The sequence below is a fragment of the Pipistrellus kuhlii genome, unplaced genomic scaffold (genome assembly GCF_014108245.1).
Source record: "Pipistrellus kuhlii isolate mPipKuh1 unplaced genomic scaffold, mPipKuh1.p scaffold_m20_p_44, whole genome shotgun sequence".
NCBI classification, from domain to species: Eukaryota; Metazoa; Chordata; class Mammalia; order Chiroptera; family Vespertilionidae; genus Pipistrellus; species Pipistrellus kuhlii.
In genome coordinates this window covers 2,387,813-2,407,891 of record NW_023425545.1, presented here as the reverse complement: position 1 = coordinate 2,407,891, position 20,079 = coordinate 2,387,813, and the positions used below count along the sequence as shown (strand labels likewise).

General features: G+C 59.9%; 1 protein-coding gene across 2 annotated transcripts in view; it reads right to left on the bottom strand.

The window, feature by feature from the left end:
- Positions 1-20,079, bottom strand: part of RNF213 (ring finger protein 213) — a 73,318-nt gene that overhangs the window by 31,560 nt on the left and 21,679 nt on the right. For both annotated transcript variants that reach the window (XM_036412165.2, XM_045572239.1), the window contains exons 17-30: positions 19,360-19,540; positions 18,153-18,326; positions 17,333-17,482; positions 14,889-15,559; positions 13,821-13,986; positions 12,668-12,885; positions 12,003-12,143; positions 11,526-11,690; positions 9,320-10,490; positions 8,230-8,423; positions 7,280-7,435; positions 2,347-6,012; positions 951-1,087; positions 399-494 (exon numbers count right to left, since the gene is read on the bottom strand). In XM_036412165.2, coding sequence (XP_036268058.1) covers positions 399-494; positions 951-1,087; positions 2,347-6,012; positions 7,280-7,435; positions 8,230-8,423; positions 9,320-10,490; positions 11,526-11,690; positions 12,003-12,143; positions 12,668-12,885; positions 13,821-13,986; positions 14,889-15,559; positions 17,333-17,482; positions 18,153-18,326; positions 19,360-19,540 — 7,286 coding nt within the window. The remainder of the gene's footprint in view (positions 1-398; positions 495-950; positions 1,088-2,346; positions 6,013-7,279; positions 7,436-8,229; positions 8,424-9,319; positions 10,491-11,525; positions 11,691-12,002; positions 12,144-12,667; positions 12,886-13,820; positions 13,987-14,888; positions 15,560-17,332; positions 17,483-18,152; positions 18,327-19,359; positions 19,541-20,079) is intronic.

Sequence of the window (20,079 nt, the reverse complement as noted above, 5' to 3'; positions counted from 1 at the left end):
GGTTCTGAAAGCCTCGCATGTCCCGGACAAACACTATCAGCCAATCAAGAAATACAGATGAAATCACCTACGTCCTGGCCCTGCCCCTGGCCCTGCGATCATCCAAATCGTATCCTTTAAAACCAATCATGACCCAAACAGGCCTGCAGAGCCCGGCCGGCAGACATCCCTTCACATCCTACGAGGGGCTAGCGTTTCCACTCCCTGCGTGTCTCCGTGTTGGTGTTCTTAGCCTGCCTCCCTGCTTCTCTTTCTCCCGTCCCTCTAGCCGCCTGGGGACGATGGGGAGGGAGAGCCGCTTATTCTCATTTCCCCGTGAGCCACCATCCTGTCCTGCCTCCAGGGAAGACACACACACACACACACACACACCGGCGCAGAGAAAGAACCGAGCGCACCTGGCCGAGGCGATGAGCTGGGCACTGTGAACTCCGTCCTCGAAGTCCGTCTGGATGATGAGGACCTTCCGTGTGGCCGTGCTCTCCAGGCAGCTTCTGGAACAGGAGGAAGCACACATCCTAAGCGGGTGAGAAAGCCCCACCCCGTCCCCATGGGAACTGTGAGGCTGCCATTAAACTATTCAGGTGGCTTCTCTTCCAAAGTGAGTGGGACTCAGCGGGGAAAGAATAACCCCCGTCAACGCTGCCTGGTGAGGCCGGGGACCAGGACTTGGAGCAGATGCCCGCCCAGGAGACAACAGCGGCGACAGGGACACACTGGAGGGTTAGCAAGTGTCCTTTTCCGTGTCCCGGGTCCTCACGTTTGTTACCCAACGCTGCTGACAGCTCCGTGGTCACTCCAGCCACACAAACGACAGGATGTGGCCAGGGCTGAGGACAGAGCCTGCAGGAGGGACAGCGGGGACAGGGCCCGGAGGAGGGACAGCGAGGACGAAGCTGAGAGGAGAAACAGAGGGGACGGGGCCTGGAGGAGGGACGGCGGGACCTCACCGAACTTCTTTGAGGAACGAGTGCTCGGTGTCAAACTGCTGCAGCGACAGGATGGTGGGGTTCAGGGCCCTGTCGTTCACTTCCGATCCCAGCATCTCACAGTCGCGACAGGTGAGCAGCCTGGAGAAAGTGGTGACCTGCGGGGTCGGGAAACGCAGACTGTTTGCACGTCTCCGGGGATTAGATCCCGGAAACGTGCGGACGGTCAGCCAGCACCTTCCATGGGCCAGAGTTTTTAAAAACGAGGCCGTGCGGAGGGGAGCAGGACCTGGGACAGAGGCAGTGGAGGGAAGACCCCCTGTCCCGAAGATGGGGTCTCCTTCCCAGGCTCGGCGTCTCCGCCTGCTTTGGGCCCCCCTGGAAAGCCTAAGTGTCCCTTAGGGCTCACACACGTGGAGGTTCCTCCCTGGCGATCTTGCTTCACGTCCAGATGGCGCTCTCTGCCGCCACTGGGTCCCTCGGCGCAGTGCAGCCAGAACACTCCTTATGGGCGTGCTGCCTGGCTACTGCCGACCCCGCCCAGGGCTGGTCTTCCCACTGAGCTCCCGATTCCGACACCCAAAGGCATGACAGTCACATCCTCCAGGGTTGACAGGGGCACCGAGTGGGATTTACCACCCTCCCTCCCCCCCGCCAAACTCACTGCTCATTCCAGGATCCTCCATGTGATGGACTGGACCTCCAGCCATCCAGGAACAGCTCGGGAGTCATCCCCAGACTCCTCCATCTCCCGCGGCCCTGACCCGGGACCAGGCGTTCTCTCTGCCAGCGTATTGCTAACTCCTTTCTGCCCATCCTCACTTACTTGGCAGGTTCCCAGCTGCCTCCTCGCTGCTGTGCCCGTTCTACGCCAGTCCCTCACCATCCCATCCCTCCCTCCACATGCCCTCGCTGGAGCCTCCGGGCCGCTCACCCCGCCTGGAGGCACTCTGGCTCAGCGCGTGAGGCTCCATTCCAGCCCCTCCTGGTCTCCTGCCCGGGCGCTGCCGTTTCTCGACACTGTGATACTTTCCCAACCGCCCTTCCCAGTCCCTGTGGGGCCAGCTCTTAAAGATCCTGCCTGGCCCGGCTGGGTGGCTCAGTGGGTGAGCATTGACCTCGGAACCAGGTGGTCATGGTTCCATTCCCAGTCAGGGCACTTGCCCAGGTTGCCGGCTTGTGGGGCATGTAGGAGGCAGCCGATTCGTGATTCTCTCTCATCATGGATGTTTTTCTCTCTCTCTCTGCCTCTCCCTTCCTCTCTGACATCAATAAACGTATTTTTTAAAAAGTCTCAACCTGTCCTTTTCTGATTCCTAGACCCGGACCGGAATCGACTGGGGAAGAGCCTTTGACTTCAGGGACCAGGCCTCTGAGGCGGAAGGTGGTGAGGGTGGCAGCGCGGGGAGACAATCACCTCCGTGAAGACAGGGTGGTGCTCCGGGCCGGGCCCCCGGAGGTGAGCCTGCAGGAAGTCGGTGAAGGAGTCGTGCTGCTGCCCGGAATAGTATTCTCGCGACAGCGCCTGCGCGGCGCTCTTGCCTAGCGCGGACGCGCTGAGCCGGACGATGGCGTCGGGCGTGGCGCAGTCCAGCAGCACCAGCTTGGCGTCCTCCAGGACCTTCTGGTAACGCTCGTGGCTCAGGGCCTCAGGCCCGAGCCGCTCGATGACCTGGAGCACCACCGAGGCACAGGTGTCGGCGTGGTAGCCGACGAAGACGTCGGAGGGGCTGTACCGGGCGTGGGCCCGCCCCGCGGAGACGTCGGTGAACTTGTCCACCCAGCCCTTGAGCTCCTCCACCAGGCGCCGCTGCCGCGGCTCCAGGACCGTGTTGAGGTCCAGGTAGTGCTTCTCCAGCCGGTTGATGAGGGGGATGGGGAAGTGCTCGCACACCACGTCCTTCTCCTCGATGACGATGAGGCGGAAGTCGGGGTGCACCCGGCACTTGACCCGGTGGGTCCCCAGGCCCAGGTCCACGTACTTCTGGCCCCCGAGGTAGACGTAGTACTGGTTGAGGGCGTCGTAGAGGCTCTCGTAGAGGTTCTGCAGGTTGAGCAGCACCACCATCTTGCCCGTCTCCATGCAGATCTTCACACGGTTGATGTTCCTGCAGACCTGCGCGTACTCCTGGTCCCGGGGGAAGCTGGACCCGAAGATGATCTCGGGCTGCTGGTCCTCGCCGAAGAGCGTCCGCTGCAGGATCTGCAGGGCCACGTAGTTCCTGGTCAGCACCAGCAGGTAGCGGGACTCGGGATCTCCGGGCCCCGCGCCCGGCGCCCTCCGGAGGTCGCTGCGCAGGTTCTGCCGGATCAGCTGCGGGGTGCTGACTTCCGCCGCGGGGAGCTTCGCCTCGGGCAAGTGGACGGCGAAGATGTCCAGAGCCTGGATCTCGTCTTTGCCACTGAAGTTCCGGAGCACGGCCTGCGCGATGTCTCGCGGGGAGAGAGTCCTGTTGGCCTGGGCGGCGGCGAAGACCATTTTGATGAGGCTGTAGTAGTCTCGGAGCCCGAAGAACTCCTTGTCCTGCTTCGCGCACACCGCCTCGTAGGCTCTGGCCAGCGGCAGGAAGTACCTTTGGATCCGCCGCTGCACCAGGGGCTCGGACGCGCAGATCCCCAGGGCGCTCTCGATGAGCTCCTTCTGGCTGGGGCTGCCGCGGGACACGAAAATGCCCCGGTTCATCTTGGCTGGGTCCAGGGCCCAGTTGGAGATGCCGATGAAGCCCACCTTCTTGTGGGGGGCGGGGTCGTCTTCGATGCACCCGTCTTCCAGCAGCGGGTGCAGGGCCTTGAGGGGCATCTGGGGCGAGTCTTCGGCCAGGCCCACCTCGTCCAGCACCACCACGGACACGTACTGCTCCAGGTCCCGGCCCTGCTGCAGGCGGGCGCAGTGCTTGAAGGTGCCCACGATGCCCTGCGGGGTGGAGTGCGGGCTACACTGGAACGACACCAGGTAGACCTGCTTCAGGCGCCGGAAGAGCTCCGAGGGGGCGGCCGGGCCCTGCATGGCGTCCGCCACGATGGTCTTGGCGAGGGACTTGGAGCTGCCGGGCTTGCCCACCAGGAAGAGCGGGATCTTCAGCTCGATGCAGATGACCATCATGAAGACGTTCTCCTTCAGGGCCAGGTTCTTGGCGACCGTTTTCCTCAGAGACACGCCCTCCAGGAAGAGGTCCTGCGTCCGCGTGATGGCGTCCAGCACGGCCTTGCTGCTGTCGAAGGGCGGCGGGAGGAGCCTGCAGATGGCTCTGCGGTAGGCGTCCTGCTTCTCCAGAGAGGCGTGGTAGCACACGCCGACGGCCAGCACCAGCGACCAGAGCACCGGGTCGCTCCTGGGGTCGGAGTCGGGGTCGGGGTTGGAGTCGGGGTCGGAGTCGGGGTCAGGGTCGGAGTCATCGGGCCTGGCGCCGCCGGGCTCGCCGGCCAAGGCGGCCAGCTGGGACAGGAGCATCTCGCTGTGGTCGTAGAACCAGCGGAAGACCCGCACGCAGCGCTCCACGTCCCGCAGGCTGACGAAGCTGCACTCGTTCTCCCGTCTCCGCATGAAGCGCTGGGAGGCGTAGAGCACGTTGGCGATGATGATCTCCTCCGCGGGGCCGATGGGGGTGCCGCCCACCAGCCTCCGCACGATCTGCCGGATGTACTGCCTCTCCGTGGCGTCGTTGAGCTGCCCGAAGTCCCACACCAGGGGCACCAGGCTGGGCGGCAGCGCGTGCACGCGGTACACCAGCTGCCGCAGCGGGGTGGCGCCCAGCCGGTCCGCCGTCTCCTCCGCGCGCACGCGGTAGCCCAGCCCGGCCGCCTCCAGGCGGGCGATCATCTCCGGGGAGTGCTTGCGGTAGGGGTTGCAGGCCGCGATGACGTGCAGGCCCGAGTCCTCGGCCAACGGCTGGCCGCCCACCGTGCGGTCACACAGGACCTCCTTGATGCAGCTGATGGCGCCCGTGGTGTTGGCCTCGTCCAGGAACAGGACGGTGTCCAGCCCGTGCTCGCTCCTGTTGAGCTGGGCGAGGGCCTCTGCCGCCAGCACTTTGTCGTAGATCATGTCGGCGCTCGTCCCGCCGTGGACCTTGACCAGCTGCAGGGTCTCGGCGTCGGCGCCCCCGCGCCGCAGCTCGCTGAGGAAGCGGATGAGCCGCGTCTTCCCGCAGCCGGTCTCCCCCATGACGATGACGGGGATCCCGCAGCGGAAGCGCATCTCCACGGCCAGGATCTTCAGCATGTTGTCCGTCGTGAGCTCGTAGGTGTCGTCGGGGTCCACAGGCCACTGGATGCCCAGCGCCAGGCAGAGCCACTCCAGCTTCTTGTGCCGGGGCAGCGCGTCGAAGTCCACGTTGAAGGGCACGCCCTGCAGCCGCAGCCCCTCGTACAGCTCCCTCGTCAGCACGTCCCTCTTGATCACCCTCTTGCTCTCGGGGTCCACGGCGTCGAAGGTGCCCGTCTGGTTGGGCTCCAGGTGGAAGCCAATGAAGGTCATGGAGACGCGGTCCCCGTTGAAGAACAGGTACGGGTGGGGCTCCGACTCCCACCGCCGGCGGAGAGAGAACGGGGCGATGTCCTCCTCGGTGACCCCGTCCATGGCGACCGCATGCGCCCCGGGGCTCTGGTCCGACATGCGCAGCGTCGGGGTGGCGAAGTCTCTCGCCATGCAGATCATGAAGGTCACCACGAAGTCCTTGAAGCCCTGCAGCGTGTCCCCAACCACCTCGGGGTTGCAGAAGACGGAGGCCTCGCAGTCCCTGAGCTGGTAGTTCAGGAAGCGGGCGAAGTTGCACAGCTCCGCCCAGGACGGGTCGAGCACCCCGCAGTACAAGAGCAGGTGCTGCAGGCACTCCTGGGGGGTGCCCTCCACCCGGTCCTTCTGGTACGTGAACGTGTCCAGGTTCCGGTTCTGGCTCTGATGGAACCGCTTCAGATACTGGAAAGGTCTTTGAAAGGTTTCGCTGCAGAACTCGGTGGGGTCCATGCCCGGCTCCCTTGAGTGCCGCTTGAGGCTCAGCTCCATTTCCATCACTTCTTTGGGGGGCCGGCAGGTGACCTTAGGGAAGACGTCCAGCAGACGAAACTGGGGGGCACGTGTCCTCTGGGAAGGAGAGAGGTGAAGAAAACCGTTACAAGCTGGACTTCCAACAGATGCTTCTGCCGGCTGGGTTGCTCAGTGGTTGAGTGCTGACCAATGAACCAGGAGGTCGGGGTTTGATTCCTGGTCAGAGCACAGGCCCGGGTCACGGGCTCCATCCCCAGTGGGGGGTGTGCAGGAGGCAACCGGTCCATTGTTCTCTCTCCTCATTAATGTTTCTCTCTTTCTACCTCTCTGAAATCCATTAAAAAGTATTTTTATTAAAAAACAAAAAGGGGTGCCGTAACCGGTTTGGCTCAGTGCATAGAGCATCGGCCTGCGGACTGAAAGGTCCCGGGTTCGATTCCGGGCAAAGGCATGTACGTTGGTTGCGGGCACATCCCCAGTGGGGGGTGTGCAAGAGGCAGTTGATCGATGATTCTCTCTCATCGATGTTTCTAACTCTCTATCCCTCTCTCTTCCTCTCTGTGAAAAATCATTAAAATATATTTTTTAAAAATCTAAAAGTGGAAGCTTAAAACATTAAAAAATAATTTAAAATAAACAAACAAACAAATAAACAAACAAAAAGGGGAAAAAAATAAAAAACAAACACATGCTTTGGTGTTTGAAGCTTTCGCGTGCTCTATCGCACAGGCCTGCGTGAAAAGCCATGTTTCTGGAAGCAATGCCTGCAGACGCCCGGCTCCGGTGGCTGCCCCGCACACTCAGGCTCTGTGGGAGCGGCCGTCCCACGAGGAGGTGCTTGCACCCGAGCCCCCGAAACGAGAGCTCCCCCTTATGCATGAGTGCGCAAGCATCGAACTCCCTTTTGCTGAGAAATCGAGGCAATGGCCCTGGCCGCTGTGGCTCAGTGGGTTGAATGTCGTCCTGAAAGGTTGCAGGTTCGATTCCCGGTCAGGGCACATAGCCAGGTTGCAGGTTTGACCACGGTTGGGAATCTGTGGGAGGCAACCGATCCATGTTTCTCTCTCACATAGATGTTTCTCTCTCTCTCTAAAATCAATAAAAATGCCTGGCTGGCATGGCACAGGGGTGCCCTCTTCCTTCATCTCTTCCTCAATATAAATATATTTTAAAAAATAAAAATAAAATAAAGACATATCCTCAGGTGAGGACATAAAAAAAACTTTCATTCCAGGCATTTAAAGCAAAGTCGGACTTTTCTTGTCTCACCCTGCACTCAGCCGCCTGGCTAAGGCAGAGGTGGGGGGTGGTGAGGATGCAGGAAGGAGCCCATCCCCCGACGGGACAGGCCCTGGGTGCGCACCGTCTTGGAAGACCTCGTAGGCAGCGCCGTGTGCCCTTCCAGGATCTCGATGATGTATAAGTGGCTCGGGCTCCGAAGCCACATTTTCCCGCTCGAGTCCATTAAGTACTGCAGCACCAGGAGCTTGAAGAGAAACGCCCAGACCCCATCCTGCACCTGGAGAGAGAACCACACGCGCTGTCAGTATTTACTCACAAGCCCTGGCTGGTGTGGCTCAGTGGGAGAGTGTTGGCCTCCGGACTGAGGGGTCCTAATTTCAATTCCAGTCGGGAGCACAGACCCGGGTTTTGGGCTTGATTCCCAGTGGGAGACGTGCAGAGGCAGCCAATGATTCTCTGTCATCATTGATGTTTCTCTCTCTCTCCCTCTCCCTTCCTCTCTGAAATCAATAAAAATACATTAATATATATATATGTGTGTGTGTATATATATGTATATATATACATACATATACATATATACATATATATATATATTTTTTAAAATTTATTTATTTATTTATTTATTTTACTGAAAGACCAGCCCCTGCCCTGAGAACCTTGTTATTCTGTTATTGGGCATAATGGGACTGAATATCAAGTCATGCTAAAGAAATTCTTTTCTTTTTCTTTTTTTTCTTTCTTTTTTTCTTTTTTTTTTTTTTTTTTTAATATGTGGGGTTTTTATTTTTTATTTCAGAGAGAAAGGGAGAGGGGGAGAGAGAGAATCATCTATGACGAGGGAGAATCAGGATCAGCTGTCCCCTGCACGCCTCCCCCTGGGGGCAGAGCCTGCAGTCCAGGCCCTGACCGGGAATCCAACTGTGACCTGGTTCACAGGTGGACGCTCAGCCCCTGCGCCACGCCGGCCGGGCGATAGAGACACTTTTATGATGGGAAGGAGGCGGGACGGGACAGAGGAGCCACTGTGTCTTTCCCGCCGTGGCCACTGGTGGCGACCCAGGCCCTCACCGAGGAGGTCACGTCCAGGTGGAACATGGCGGGGCTCGTCTGACACTTGGGGTCCAGGAAGGGCAGCAGGGAGCCCAGGACCTGGCTCTCGTCCACCTGCGGGTCCAGCAGGCGGATGACTTTGAGAGGCACCTGCTTCCCGGGAAACTTTTTCTGCAGAGTTCTGTGCAATCGCTTCACGTAGAGAGACTTTCCTGCAATAAAAGTGAGCGCGTGGAAATCGGGGCCTGGGCCTCGGGCCACGGAGGAGGGGAGATTTCGTGCAAGCTCTCTGCGTGCACAACTCCACACGGATGCCACGTGGCCTGGGGCGGAGGGCCCTCGGTTTCCTCGCTGTTTCCTGCTCACGTCCCCGTTTCCCGGGACCAGCGGCGCGAGGTGAGCGTGCCCTGCGTGTGCCGGGGATGCGCAGGACCGGAATGGGGTAAAGTCACTGGGCGGAAACGGGTCGGGACTGAAGGGAGAATAGGCACCTGCTTCCTCTCCAAAGGAGGTCTTACCTCCCCTGCTCACGACCCACATCACCCCGAAGCGGCCAGTGCAGGGTAAAACCAAACAGACAGGAGCCCTGCCGGTGTGGCTCAGTGGATAGGGCGTCAGCCTGAGGACTGAAGGGTCCCAGGTTGCGGCTGGATCCCCAGAAGGGGGCCATGCAGGAGGCAGCCAATCAGTGATTCTCTCTCAACATTGATGTTTCTCTCTCTTTCCCTTCCTCTCTGAAACCAATAAAAACATATTTAAAAAAGAATATAAATCAAAAAACAAGACAAACAGAAGCCCTGCTGGTATAGCGCAGCAGTTGGAGCACAGACCTGCGCACAGAAGGGTCTCAGGTTTGATTCCCAATCAAAGGCTCGTACCTGGGTTGCAGGTTTGATAACCTGGCCAGAGCAAGTGGGAGGCAACCCATCCCTATCCCTCTCACATCGATGTTTCTCTCTCTCTCTCCACCTCTCTCCTTCCCACTCTCTAAAGTCACTGGGAACAAGCGAACAGGAAGAGGCTGCTTGGAGAAGGGAGGTGGCTGGCTGTCAGTGTCCCCTCCACCCCGGGGACAGGGGAGAGCCGTCCCCGCAGCCGCTGTTATTACCGACACCCGCTCTCGCCGAGGCCACGATCCCCACACACATCCGGTCCTTGAAGGCGGCGGCGGCTGACGGGGGCCCCCTGGGGACCTGGTAGTGGCGGGCCAGGTAGTCCTGGGCGGCCGTGAGGGGCGCCTGGGGGGTGGCGGGGACTCTGTGCTGGCTGAAGGCCGAGGGCAGGTAGCAGTGCTCCCGCTCGCAGTCGCAGACCAGGACGAGCTGGAAGTCCTCCCGGTGCGGCCCAGTGCACAGGCCCCGGAGCAGCACCTCCGCCCGGCGGGCCACCTCGTAGCTCAGCTGGTCTGCGAACAGCAGGCTGTACACGCGGCGGCCGGGGGCGCCCGGGCTCAGGCAGCGGCGCAGCAGCAGCGCCACCTCCTCGAACGCGGTCCCCGGCGCGCACAGCAGCACCTCGTCGTAGGTGGGCAGCGGCTGCTCCGGGCTCTGCATGTACAGGGCCAGGGCGGCCGGCAGCACCTCCGAGTGGCCGCAGACGATGAGGTTGGGCTGGCCGGCCTGCAGGCCTTTGGGGAGCCCCCGCATTACGGGGGGCCCGCCCATGGCCGCCAGACGCGCCAGGCCACGGCCCAGGGCCTCCAGGTCCAGGCAGTGGGGCAAGAAGGCACGCGTGCACCCCAGGAACTGCTCCATGATGACCCCCAGCTTGTCCACCAGGCCGGACGCACTGAGGAGCAGGATGGGCAATCTCTCCATCACTGTCCGCAGCTCATGCATGGCAGCCCGGCCATTGCCATCGCCATCGCCATCGCCATCGGGGTCCCTGAAGGCCTCCGCGACGTCCCGCGGGGTGCACTGGCGTTTGATGAAGGACAGCATGGCGAGGGCGGTGGGCCCGGGCGGCTGCCGCGCCAGCTCCGTGCTCAGGTGCACCAGCTGCTCGGCAGTGTAGTAGTTGAGGTAAAAGTGCTCCGCTCGCTTCTGCGCCACAACCGCCTCCCACTCGTCCAAGAAGCGCTCCATCCGCCGGCACAGCGCCTCCAGCAGTGGGACCAGGGGCTCGCCCCCCCGCAGCGACAATGGGGGCAGCCGGAAGTGCATGCGGACGGGCTCGGGGTGGCCGCAGTGCACCTGCACCTTCCAGGCCCGAAACAGAAAGCTCCCGGCAGAGTACAGGTTCAGGAAGGCCTGCACCAGCCTCTGCACATTGCAGAACACCTGTCACCGAGGGAAACGGGAGGCGGGCCTCAGGGGCTGAGCCAGACAGAGGCGGCAGCAGACCCTGAGCCAGAGGGCGGGGGCGCTGCGCCCAGAGCCTGACTTCCTCCCTACAGACCCTCTTCCTCAGGCCACCGGGCAGGAAGTGCAAGTGGCTCCGTGGCTGAGCATCACCTGGGAACCAGGAGGCCATGGTTCCATTCCCCGTCAGGGCACAGGCCGGGGTTGTGGGCTCGATCTCCAGTGTGGGGCCGGCAGGAGGCAGCCGGAGCATGATTCTCTCCCATCATGAATGTTTCTCTCTCTCTTCCTCTCCCTTCCTCTCTGAAATCAATAAAAATGTATTTTTTTAAAACGTGCAAATGAACTTTAAAAGAAAAGCCTTGTAACAAAATGGAGAGGCTGTTCCTATAGGCCTCCTCCCACGGTCCCTTCCAGCACCCGCGCAGGCCGCCCACCTGCGTGTTCACTGGATTCTTGCTGATTGGGGGACTCAGGGAGGCAATTTCAGTTTCTTTCTAAGGATTGTGTCCGGGTCCACGCCTCTCGGGGCAGCAGATTTAGGGACAGTGGTCTCTCAGGATATGAAGAAGGGATCACTAACCACAGGGCCTGTCACAGCCTGGCCGGCGTGGCTCCGAGGTTGAGTATAAACCTATGAACCAGGAGGTCACAGTTCGATGCCCGGGTTGTGGGCTTGATCCCCAGTGCAGGGTTGCAGGAGGCAGCCGATCAGTGATTCTCTCTCATCATTGATGTTTCTCTCTCTCTCTCTCCCTCTCCCTTCCTCTCTGAAATCAATAAAAGTACTAAAAAAGCAAAACAAACAGAAGGACCTGTCACACCTGAGTCGCCCCTCCGGGCCCTGAGTTTGGGTGACACGCACCCTGTAGACCCTTGGATTTCAGGGCAGGGCAATTCCTAGTGATCAAACCCAAACTCAAACCCTTCCGGCCATCCTGGGGACACTCGGCAGGGAGTCCCCCAGCCCCGACTGAGGAGCTGGACCCCACGGCTGGCCGGACGCAGACCCACCTCAGAGAACTCCTCCACGCCAGCGCTGTTGTGGTCTTTCTTGCCCGACATGAGCATCAGCTTGTTCATCAGCTCCTTCAGCTCTTCCAGGGAGTAACTGCGCAGCTCCTGGCGGCCCTGGTGGCTCTCGGGGAGGAGTAGACATAGAACAGTGTCTGCGGAGACCTGCGGGACAGGACAGGTGGAGGGTGGTTTTCCAGGGGGAGAAACCCACCCCCATTGACAGCAGCCTGTCTAGCCCACTCTGGGTGTGGGTGTTCAGGGGAAGTGGGCATGCCCAGTGTGTCTGTGGCCACACTGTGTGTGTGGCCATGATGTGGGCGTGGTCAGATATGGGTGTGTCAGGTGAGCGGGTATGTCCAGGAGTGGGTGCGGCCAGGGTGTGGGCATGGTCATGATGTGGGCGTGTCCAGGAGTGGACATGCCTGGGGAATGGGCACGGCTGTGGTGTGGGTATGCCCGGGAGTGGGCGCTCACCTGCTGGCCCTCGGCGGGCGCCTGGATCACATAGGTGCCTCTGCAGTTGATGGCTCTGGCCAGTGACAGCGACGAGCGCTCCACTGAGCCGTGGCTCTCCTTCACCGTCTTCAGCCAGCCCAGGTTCCGGGCGGAATCCCGCTGTGGGACGGGAGAGAAAGCGGGCTGAGTTCTCTCCCTTCTCAGGTGTGGTCACCCCAGGCGTTGGGGGTGCTTCCTCGTCCGCTTACTCCATTGCCCCCCGCCCCGCGGATGCAGCTGTCCGGCCACGGCCACAGGTGTGCCCAGGAGGCCAGTTACGGAGAGGGCTCTCCTCGGACCCGGAGGAAACGAGCCTTCAATCAGGGGTGGGGAACCTCTTTTCTACCAAGGCCTATTTGGATATTATGACATCATTCGCATAATATAACTCATTTAATGTAAATTTACGTTGTTATGAGAAAACTTCTAGATTTATTGAATTTTGAGTGCCGCCTGAGGTTGCCTAGTAAAATTCCTTGTATTTCCATGTGGTTTGGATCCGACTTTGGGACACAGGTGCCGGAGAAAGCGTTTCCATATGCGTGCACCACCTGCCCCACGTGGGACTCGACACGTGGTGCGGGTGGTGCACGGCCGTGGCCGAACCCCCAGGAACCGAGCCGCGCCCTGGGAACGAGACTCACCAGCTTACTGGGCAGGTGCGGGTCGTTTTCCAGCGCCTTCCACAGCTCCTTCAGGTGTCGCTCAAACTCTCGGAAATCTGCGCTAGCGTCCAGCTTGTAGAGCAGAGAACTGTAGCCCTGGACGGCATCATGGAAGCAGGCCACGCGGTCCACGTCCATGTCATTCTCGCCCGCGAAGATGAACGCCAGATCCACAAACACGTTCAACTCGTTGACCCCTTGGGGCAAGAGGGACAGGTGAGCTGGGGCCATGCGGGGGTGGCACGAGGCTCCCACCGTGGACAGCAGTCCTGCGAGGAGCTTCGCACAGACACCCGGGGGGCCCCGGGGTGGATGCGCTGTCTGCTTCCCGCAGGATCCCGGGCGCCGCTCCACTGGCTCCTAACCGGAATGCCGCAGGCCAGGCCTGACCTGAGTGGCCGCGGGGCCCGGGCGCCGCCGCGGCTGTGTGTGCCTGGCCATCTGGTCCACGCCCCGTCACCATTGTTTTTTTTTTATTCTTTAATTCTCACCTGAGGACATGCCTTTTAAATTTTATTTACAGAGGGAGGAAGGGAGAGTGGGAGGGAGAAACATCAAATCGGTTGCCCCCACCCAAAAAGGGGCTCGAACTCACAACCTCGGGGTGTGCCCTGACCAGGAATGGGACCTGCAGCCTTTTGCTGTGCGGGACGATACTCCAACAAACTGAGCCGCACCAGCCAGGCAGGGCCAAGGTTCTAAAGAGAATGATCCCCCTTGTCCAGCCGAGGTGGCTCGGTTGAGCATTGACCTATGAACCAGGAGGTCACGGTTTGATCCCTGGTCAGGGTCCATGCCCGGGTTGTGGCTTGATCCCCAGTGTGGAGCGTGCAGGAGGCAGCCGATCCATGATTCTCTCCTCATTGGTGCTTCTCTCTCTCCCTCCCTTCCTCTCTGAAATCAATGAACTTGCATAGAAAAAAAGAAAGAAAATGATCCCAGGTGTCAACACAAACACACAACGTGGGGGGACAGTGGCCAAAAACACAGCGCTTACACCAGAGCATGGCAATAGCTGACATAAACTCCCTGCAGCCACACTGGGCACCCCCCTTTCCCCAGTCCGTCAGCTTGGGATGGTCACCCAGCGCCATCGGGCCCAGGCTCTCCCAAATCACAGTCCCGACCGTACCTTCGACAGACTCTCGGACCCAGTGGACAAGCTCCCTGGCCAGGGCCAGCTCCTGCAGACATCGGCACCGGGCCTCGTCCAGGCCCTGCAGCAGCTGGATGGCAGAGACGACCTGCCTGTCGATCTGGCCCAGGGTCTCATCGCGAGAGTTCTCGAAGGCGTCCGTCTGGAAGACACGGCTCTGCTGGGGACTGGATGGAGCCGCTCACCCGGAGCCCCAGTCTGAGCAGGAACAAGGACCACCTCACGGCCCTGGACTCCTAGGTTTGCGGTCGCTTCGATGCAAACGGGCACGGGGGATCTCATCCCAGAGCTGGGCGCTGTGCCCCGGCCCCCAGTCAGGAATAAGCACCCTGCTCGGTGCAGACACTCAGCGTGCGCAGCAGCTTCACCAAGAGCCGCCAACAAGAGCCCCCTCCTGAGTCCTGAGCAGAAAAGCGGCCCAGACCCGGTCCCGCCCCAGCGCCGGCAGCTGGAGCTCATGCCTGTGTGTGTGTGTGTGTGTGTGTGTGTGCGCGCGCGCACACACATGTGTGTATATATGTGTGTGTGTGTGCGCGTATGTGCATGTGTATATATGGGTGTGTGTGTGTGTGTGTGTGCCGGTGTGTGTGAGTGTGTGAGTATGTGTGTGAGTGTGTGCGTGTGTGTGTGTGTGTGTGTGTGTGTGAGAGAGATTCCAAATCCAGTGCCAAATTTCCCTCCTCTTCCCACCTGTCCACACTGCTGTGCGAGTCCCACTCTGTCTCCTAAACACTCGTCTTCAAAGAGCAGAAACCAAAGATCCATTTCCCAGGGGCGCTCAGACACCGTCCCCCCCTTCCAGGGCCCGGCCTCCGCTCTCCGCAGACACCGGGACGAGAGGGCCGCGCGGCCGCCCTGCCCCCTTGACCCCCACGCAGGGGCGGTCACACCACAGGCGGAGGGCCAGGCAGCCCCTGCGCATTCAGCACCGGGCGGAACGCACACAGGCAACTCCCATCCCAGTCTTCAACGCCAGAGCCCGGGGCTGCCGGGCGCCTGAGCTGGGACCCCACCGCACCCAGGGGTCCCTGGCCAGTCACTCACCATTCTCAGCACAAAGTCGAGAAGACTGAAGTCCCCAGTCAGGCCCAAGGTCTCTTTGACCTCCAGGATGACCCTGGCCGCCCTGGCAGACCGATGCAGGTGGTGGTATTCCCTGACCTGCTCCACTCGCTCCGGGACCCAATAACCCGGGTCGCGGGGGTCCAGGGCACACATGACGCGGAGATCGGAGGTGAGGTCCTCGTATTTATCCACAAAGACGCTGAAGGTGTCATGCACCTCCCCGAAGGTGACCTCGCCGGCCTTCAGGTCCTCGTACAGCTTCCTGAACTTGCCGAGGCAGGGAAGGTACAGGGCTGCACATGCACCCTCCAGGTCCAGGAGCGGCTGCGGTCTCTCCCCCTCCCCCTCCTCTGCCTCCTCTTCTTCCTCCTCCTCCTCTTCCTCCTCCTCCTCCTCCTCTTCCTTCTCCTTCTTCTTCTCCTTCCGCGTGCCCCACGCCCAGGCGGCCTCAGCCCAGAAGGTCTGGAAGACGTGGCTGTCCTTGAGCGAGTCTATCCTCGTGGCCATTTCTCGGACGCGGGCGCTCAGGCGGTAGTGCGTCACCCGCTCCATGGCACAGGAGGTGGGGCACAGCTGTACCATCACCGCGTCGTTGAGGCGCTTCCCGCCCAGGTCCTCGGCGTGTCTCTCCGCGATCTCTCTGCAGTCCACTGCGGAGCCAGAAGAGGACGTCACATGGCCCGTCCCGGTGGGACTCCCCCCTCCCCCTCGCTGCTCTTCTTCGGTTTTTAAAATATATCTTTTTATCAATTTCAGAGAGGAAGGGAGAGGGACATGGAAACATCAATGATGAGAGGATCATGGACTGGCTGCCTCCTGCACGCCCCCCCAAGCCCCCCACTCCCCACACTGGGAATGGAGCCCACAACCTGAGCATGTGCCCTTGACCAGAATCGACCCCTGACCTCCTGGTTCACAGGTCAGTGCTCAGCCCTGAGCCGCTGGCCGGGCCCTCACTGCTCTTGAGTTAACTCCAGGGAACACACTCACTGGCATAAGAATCCAGACTCCCCCTCCTGCTCACCAATTTTCACGACAAATAAAACCTGTTGTAAGTTCTGGGTGAAGAGGACGGTTTGAAGAAAGGCACCCGTCGAGTGCCCTCCCCACACCCCACTTCGACACCAGAGCTGCCTCACAGGACAGGGCGCGGGGAGCAGAGAAGCCCCGGGAGCCACGCCCTGCGGGATGTGATAGCGGGTGGGCCTGTGGGAAGCGGGGCCGAGGCCTGGAGCGTGCAGCCCCAGCCGCTGTGGGGGCGCTGGAGGCCCGGCGGATTCCTGCTAGGGGAGCTGGACTGTGGGGGCGCTGCTTCTCACCTCACCCCTTCGCTATGGCCGCCCTCCTCTCCCTCCGGCAGCCCAGTAGCAGCAGGAGGTCATATTCCCACCAGGACACAGAAGGTTGGGGACCCAGAGGTCTCAGGTCCTTGAGGAATCAGGGCATCTCCAGACATGCACGGCACTGAACTTGGGGAGTCAGAAAGAGGAGGGCAGAAGACGGGGGGAGGGGGTCGGGAGGGGGGTAGTAGGAGGTCACGGTCTGATTCTGGGTCAGGGTACATGCCTGGGTTGTGGGCTTAATCCCCAGTGGGAGGTGTGCAGGAGGCAGGTGACCAATGATTTCCTCTCATCATTGTTGTTTATATATCTCTCTCCCTCTCTCTTTCTCTCTGAAATAATATATACACTGGCCACTCAGTGTATATCCTATATAATCCTATATAATAAAAGGCCATAATGCAAATTGTCCCCTTGACCAGGAGTTTGACCAGCAGGCAGACCAGCCAACCATCCATGTCCCCTGGCCAGGCTGGCCAGAGCCCAACCATGCACAAATTCATGCACTAGATTTCTAATATGTATCCTATTTGATAAAAGAGCAATATGCAAATTCACAATCACTCCTCTACATTCACAAGCCAATCAGGAACAAGTATGCAAATTAACCCAACAAAGGTGGCTGCGGCCATGGACACCCTGTTCAGCCCAGGCCTCCACTCAAGGCTACAAAGTTTCAATTATAGAAGACAAATAAATCCCAGATACCTGGGCCTCTGATTGGGTCACTGAGGGGCGTGGCTTGCCTGCAAACTACCATAGGCCCCTTACCCAGGCCACCCCTCGCCCCAGGGGAACCCCCAATCTGATCCAGGACACCTTTCAGGGCAAACCAGCTGGCCCCCACCCATGCAGCAGGCCTCTATCCTATCTAATAAGAGTAATATGCAGATTGACCTTCACCCCAATACACAAGATGGCTGCCCCCATGAGCTAAACACCAAAAAGCACAAGGCGGCAGCCCAGCTTTGCTTAAAGTGACCACCTTGCAGAAGCCGCCCTCGGAGAGCACGCCCAAGGGCACATTCTCATCGGGACCTGCCCGACTCATCACCCGGTGGTCGCAGGTCGGATGCGAGTCACCTTGCACCCAGGGCTTGGCCGCCTCGCACAGCTTCAGCAGGCTGTCCACGCGGCCCCGCTCCTCCTGCAGGAATCGCAGCTCCTCCAACCTGTAGTCCAGCACTTTCCGCATGTCCTGCTGCTTCTCCTGCGGCGAAAGGCTTTTTCTCTCTGGCAAAGAAAATAAAAGTTACCCAATAGAACAAACGAACCGATCCTTCTCCGTGGCAACCGTCTCTTCCCTCTTCCTGGATGCACTGCACGCTCAGGGCCTCGAGCCCAGCCCCTGTCTGGCACTGCGCTCAGCAGCGTGGGCTGGGCCGGTGAGCACCAGGACTTGGTCACGGTTTGATCACTTCCCTGTTCTATTTTCCCGAGGATTAGACACCACGTGACACAAAATGCCACGTCTGATTCCACTCGGAATCCCGCTGCTCTCCACAAGAGTCCTGGGACCACTGACAAGACCCGGGGGGTTCGGACATTCCAGGGAGCCACCTGGCGAGGTTCACTTCCTGCCGTCGGTGGGGACTGGGCAGCCTCGTGGGGCAAGGCCTGACCTACGGAAATGCACGCCCCGGTCCTCAGGATGACGGGCATCCGTCTGGCCAACTACTCTCCACCGGCCGCAGAGGGTTTTTAGAACATTCTCGTCAATGTAGCTCCCGTTTTCTTAGAACGTTGGGATTGTTTTAAAAAATAATAAATTAATCAATCTTTTGTTTTGTTTTTTTCCACAGATAAAAGAAACCATCCTGTCACTCTTGTGGCAAAAAGAGCCCCTCAAAGACCAGCCTCTGGGAACCCCTGAGTACCCCCCCATCGCGGGGCCCGCCCTCACTCAGCTCCCAGATGTCCAGAAACCGCGCCCCGTGGCTCCTGATCAGCTCCAGCTGCCCCACCAGCACTGCGCCGCTCAGCAGGTCCTCGGCCACCTTGGTGAAGACCGAGTGGGCCGTCGCCATCAGCTTCTTGCCGTCCTCCGTGATGTGTGCCAGGATCTTCTCGTCGGTGCCTGCCCAGGTGGAGGACAGAGTCTAAAACCGGTGGGGCCCCTTTCTAGCCGGCTCCCCGCCAAGCGGAGGGCTCCTGGACCCTCCCAACCGCCCGGCCCCAGCGCCCAGGCAGCAGGAGCAGAGGTCACACTCAGGAGGCGTTGGTCTGAAACGCACTCCCACGCACCGAAAGGCCTCCGGTTCCATGCCCGGTCGGGGCACATGCTCGATCCCCAGTGGGGGCATGTAGAAGGCAGCCAATCCATGTGGCCCTCTCATACGGATGTTTCTCTCTCTCTCCCTCTCCCCTCCGTTCTCTCTGAAGTCGATGAAAACATTTTTTTTTTTTAAATGAAGATCTATTGCGCTGGCCGGAGTGGCTCAGTGGCTAGACTAGAACCGTGGTCAGCAAACAGCGGCTCGCAACGCCACTTCTTCAAAATAGACTCGCCCAGGCCAAAAACTGATTCTGCGCCTGGACCACAAAGTTCCAATCGCACTGGATGTGTGCGCCCGCACGTGGTGTTTTGTGGAAGAGCCACACTCAAGGGGCCAAAGAGCCGCATGTGGCTTGCAAGCCGCAATTTACCGACCATTGGCCCAGAGTGTCAACCCCATGGACCACAGTAGCTCAGGTTTGATTTCTGGTCAAGGGCATGTACCTGGATTGCAGGACCCTGGGAGGCAACCAATCGATGTGTCTCTCTCACGTCAACGTTCCTCTCTCTCCTCTCCCCTCCCTCCCTTCTCCTCTCTCTAAAAATCAATGGAAAAATATCCTCGGGTGAAGATTCTCAAAAAGAAAACAAAGAAAGAAAAAGGGGTCCTTCAGGGGGACTTTGCTTCCAGGCCAGCTGGGAGGGCACAGCAGCTGGACACAGCCGTGTGCCAGGGATGGCCATGGGCGGCCTCACCCACAGACAGGGCCCTGCCCTTGCTGGGCCCTCCAGCCAATCGGCTTCCTCGCCGGACATCCGCCCGCCCTCCCCGCGTCAGGTCCAACGCCCACCCCGCGCAGGTCCGAGGGACGCGAGTGGACACCCGCGGACGCACCGTAGAGCTTGAAGAGGTGCGTGACGTCCGGGCCCGTGAGCAGGTACCGCAGCACCTCCGCCAGGTCGTCCACGGCCTTGCCGCGGCGCCGGGGCCAGGACTTGGTGACCACGGCGGACACGAGGGTCCCGAAGCGGTACAGGTCGCTGGGGGAGAGGCCCTCCAGGATGCTGACCTGTGCCTAAGGGGAAGGGGAGGGGACGGGAGTTCAGGAAGGCGCGCGTGTCTTTAGTTGGTTTGTTTGTGAATGACAGTTGTTACCCAGTCGCGCTTCAGAAATGGGTTGTGACTGTCTTACAGGCGCCAAAGAAAAGCTAAAGAGAAAAATGCTTCCCTTTCCTTAGGGACTTGGCTTCGCTGTGAACTGTGTCCTTGAGCGGTGACCCCTGGAGACAGGGAGATGGGGGCCCGCAGGCAGGCCCACCGCCGCTCCACCTGCACTGACCTGTCCTGTCCTGTCGTGAGAAGCACCGCATGGAGCCACAGTAGACAGGGCACCTGCGCTTTGCATCCCCGACCCCCCATCTTCCCTCTGCCACACACACACACCCCCCCCCCCCCCCGCCGAACACATGCCTGAAGCTTCCCCATCAAGACAAAATGCTTTCCTTCTTTAGCTGCAAAGTTTTTATCAAAAGTTTCAATGGTTAGTAAAGGGGGAAGGAGGAGTTTATAACAGGTACTTTCTGATATTTAAAAGGATAAAAGGAAAAAAGTAAA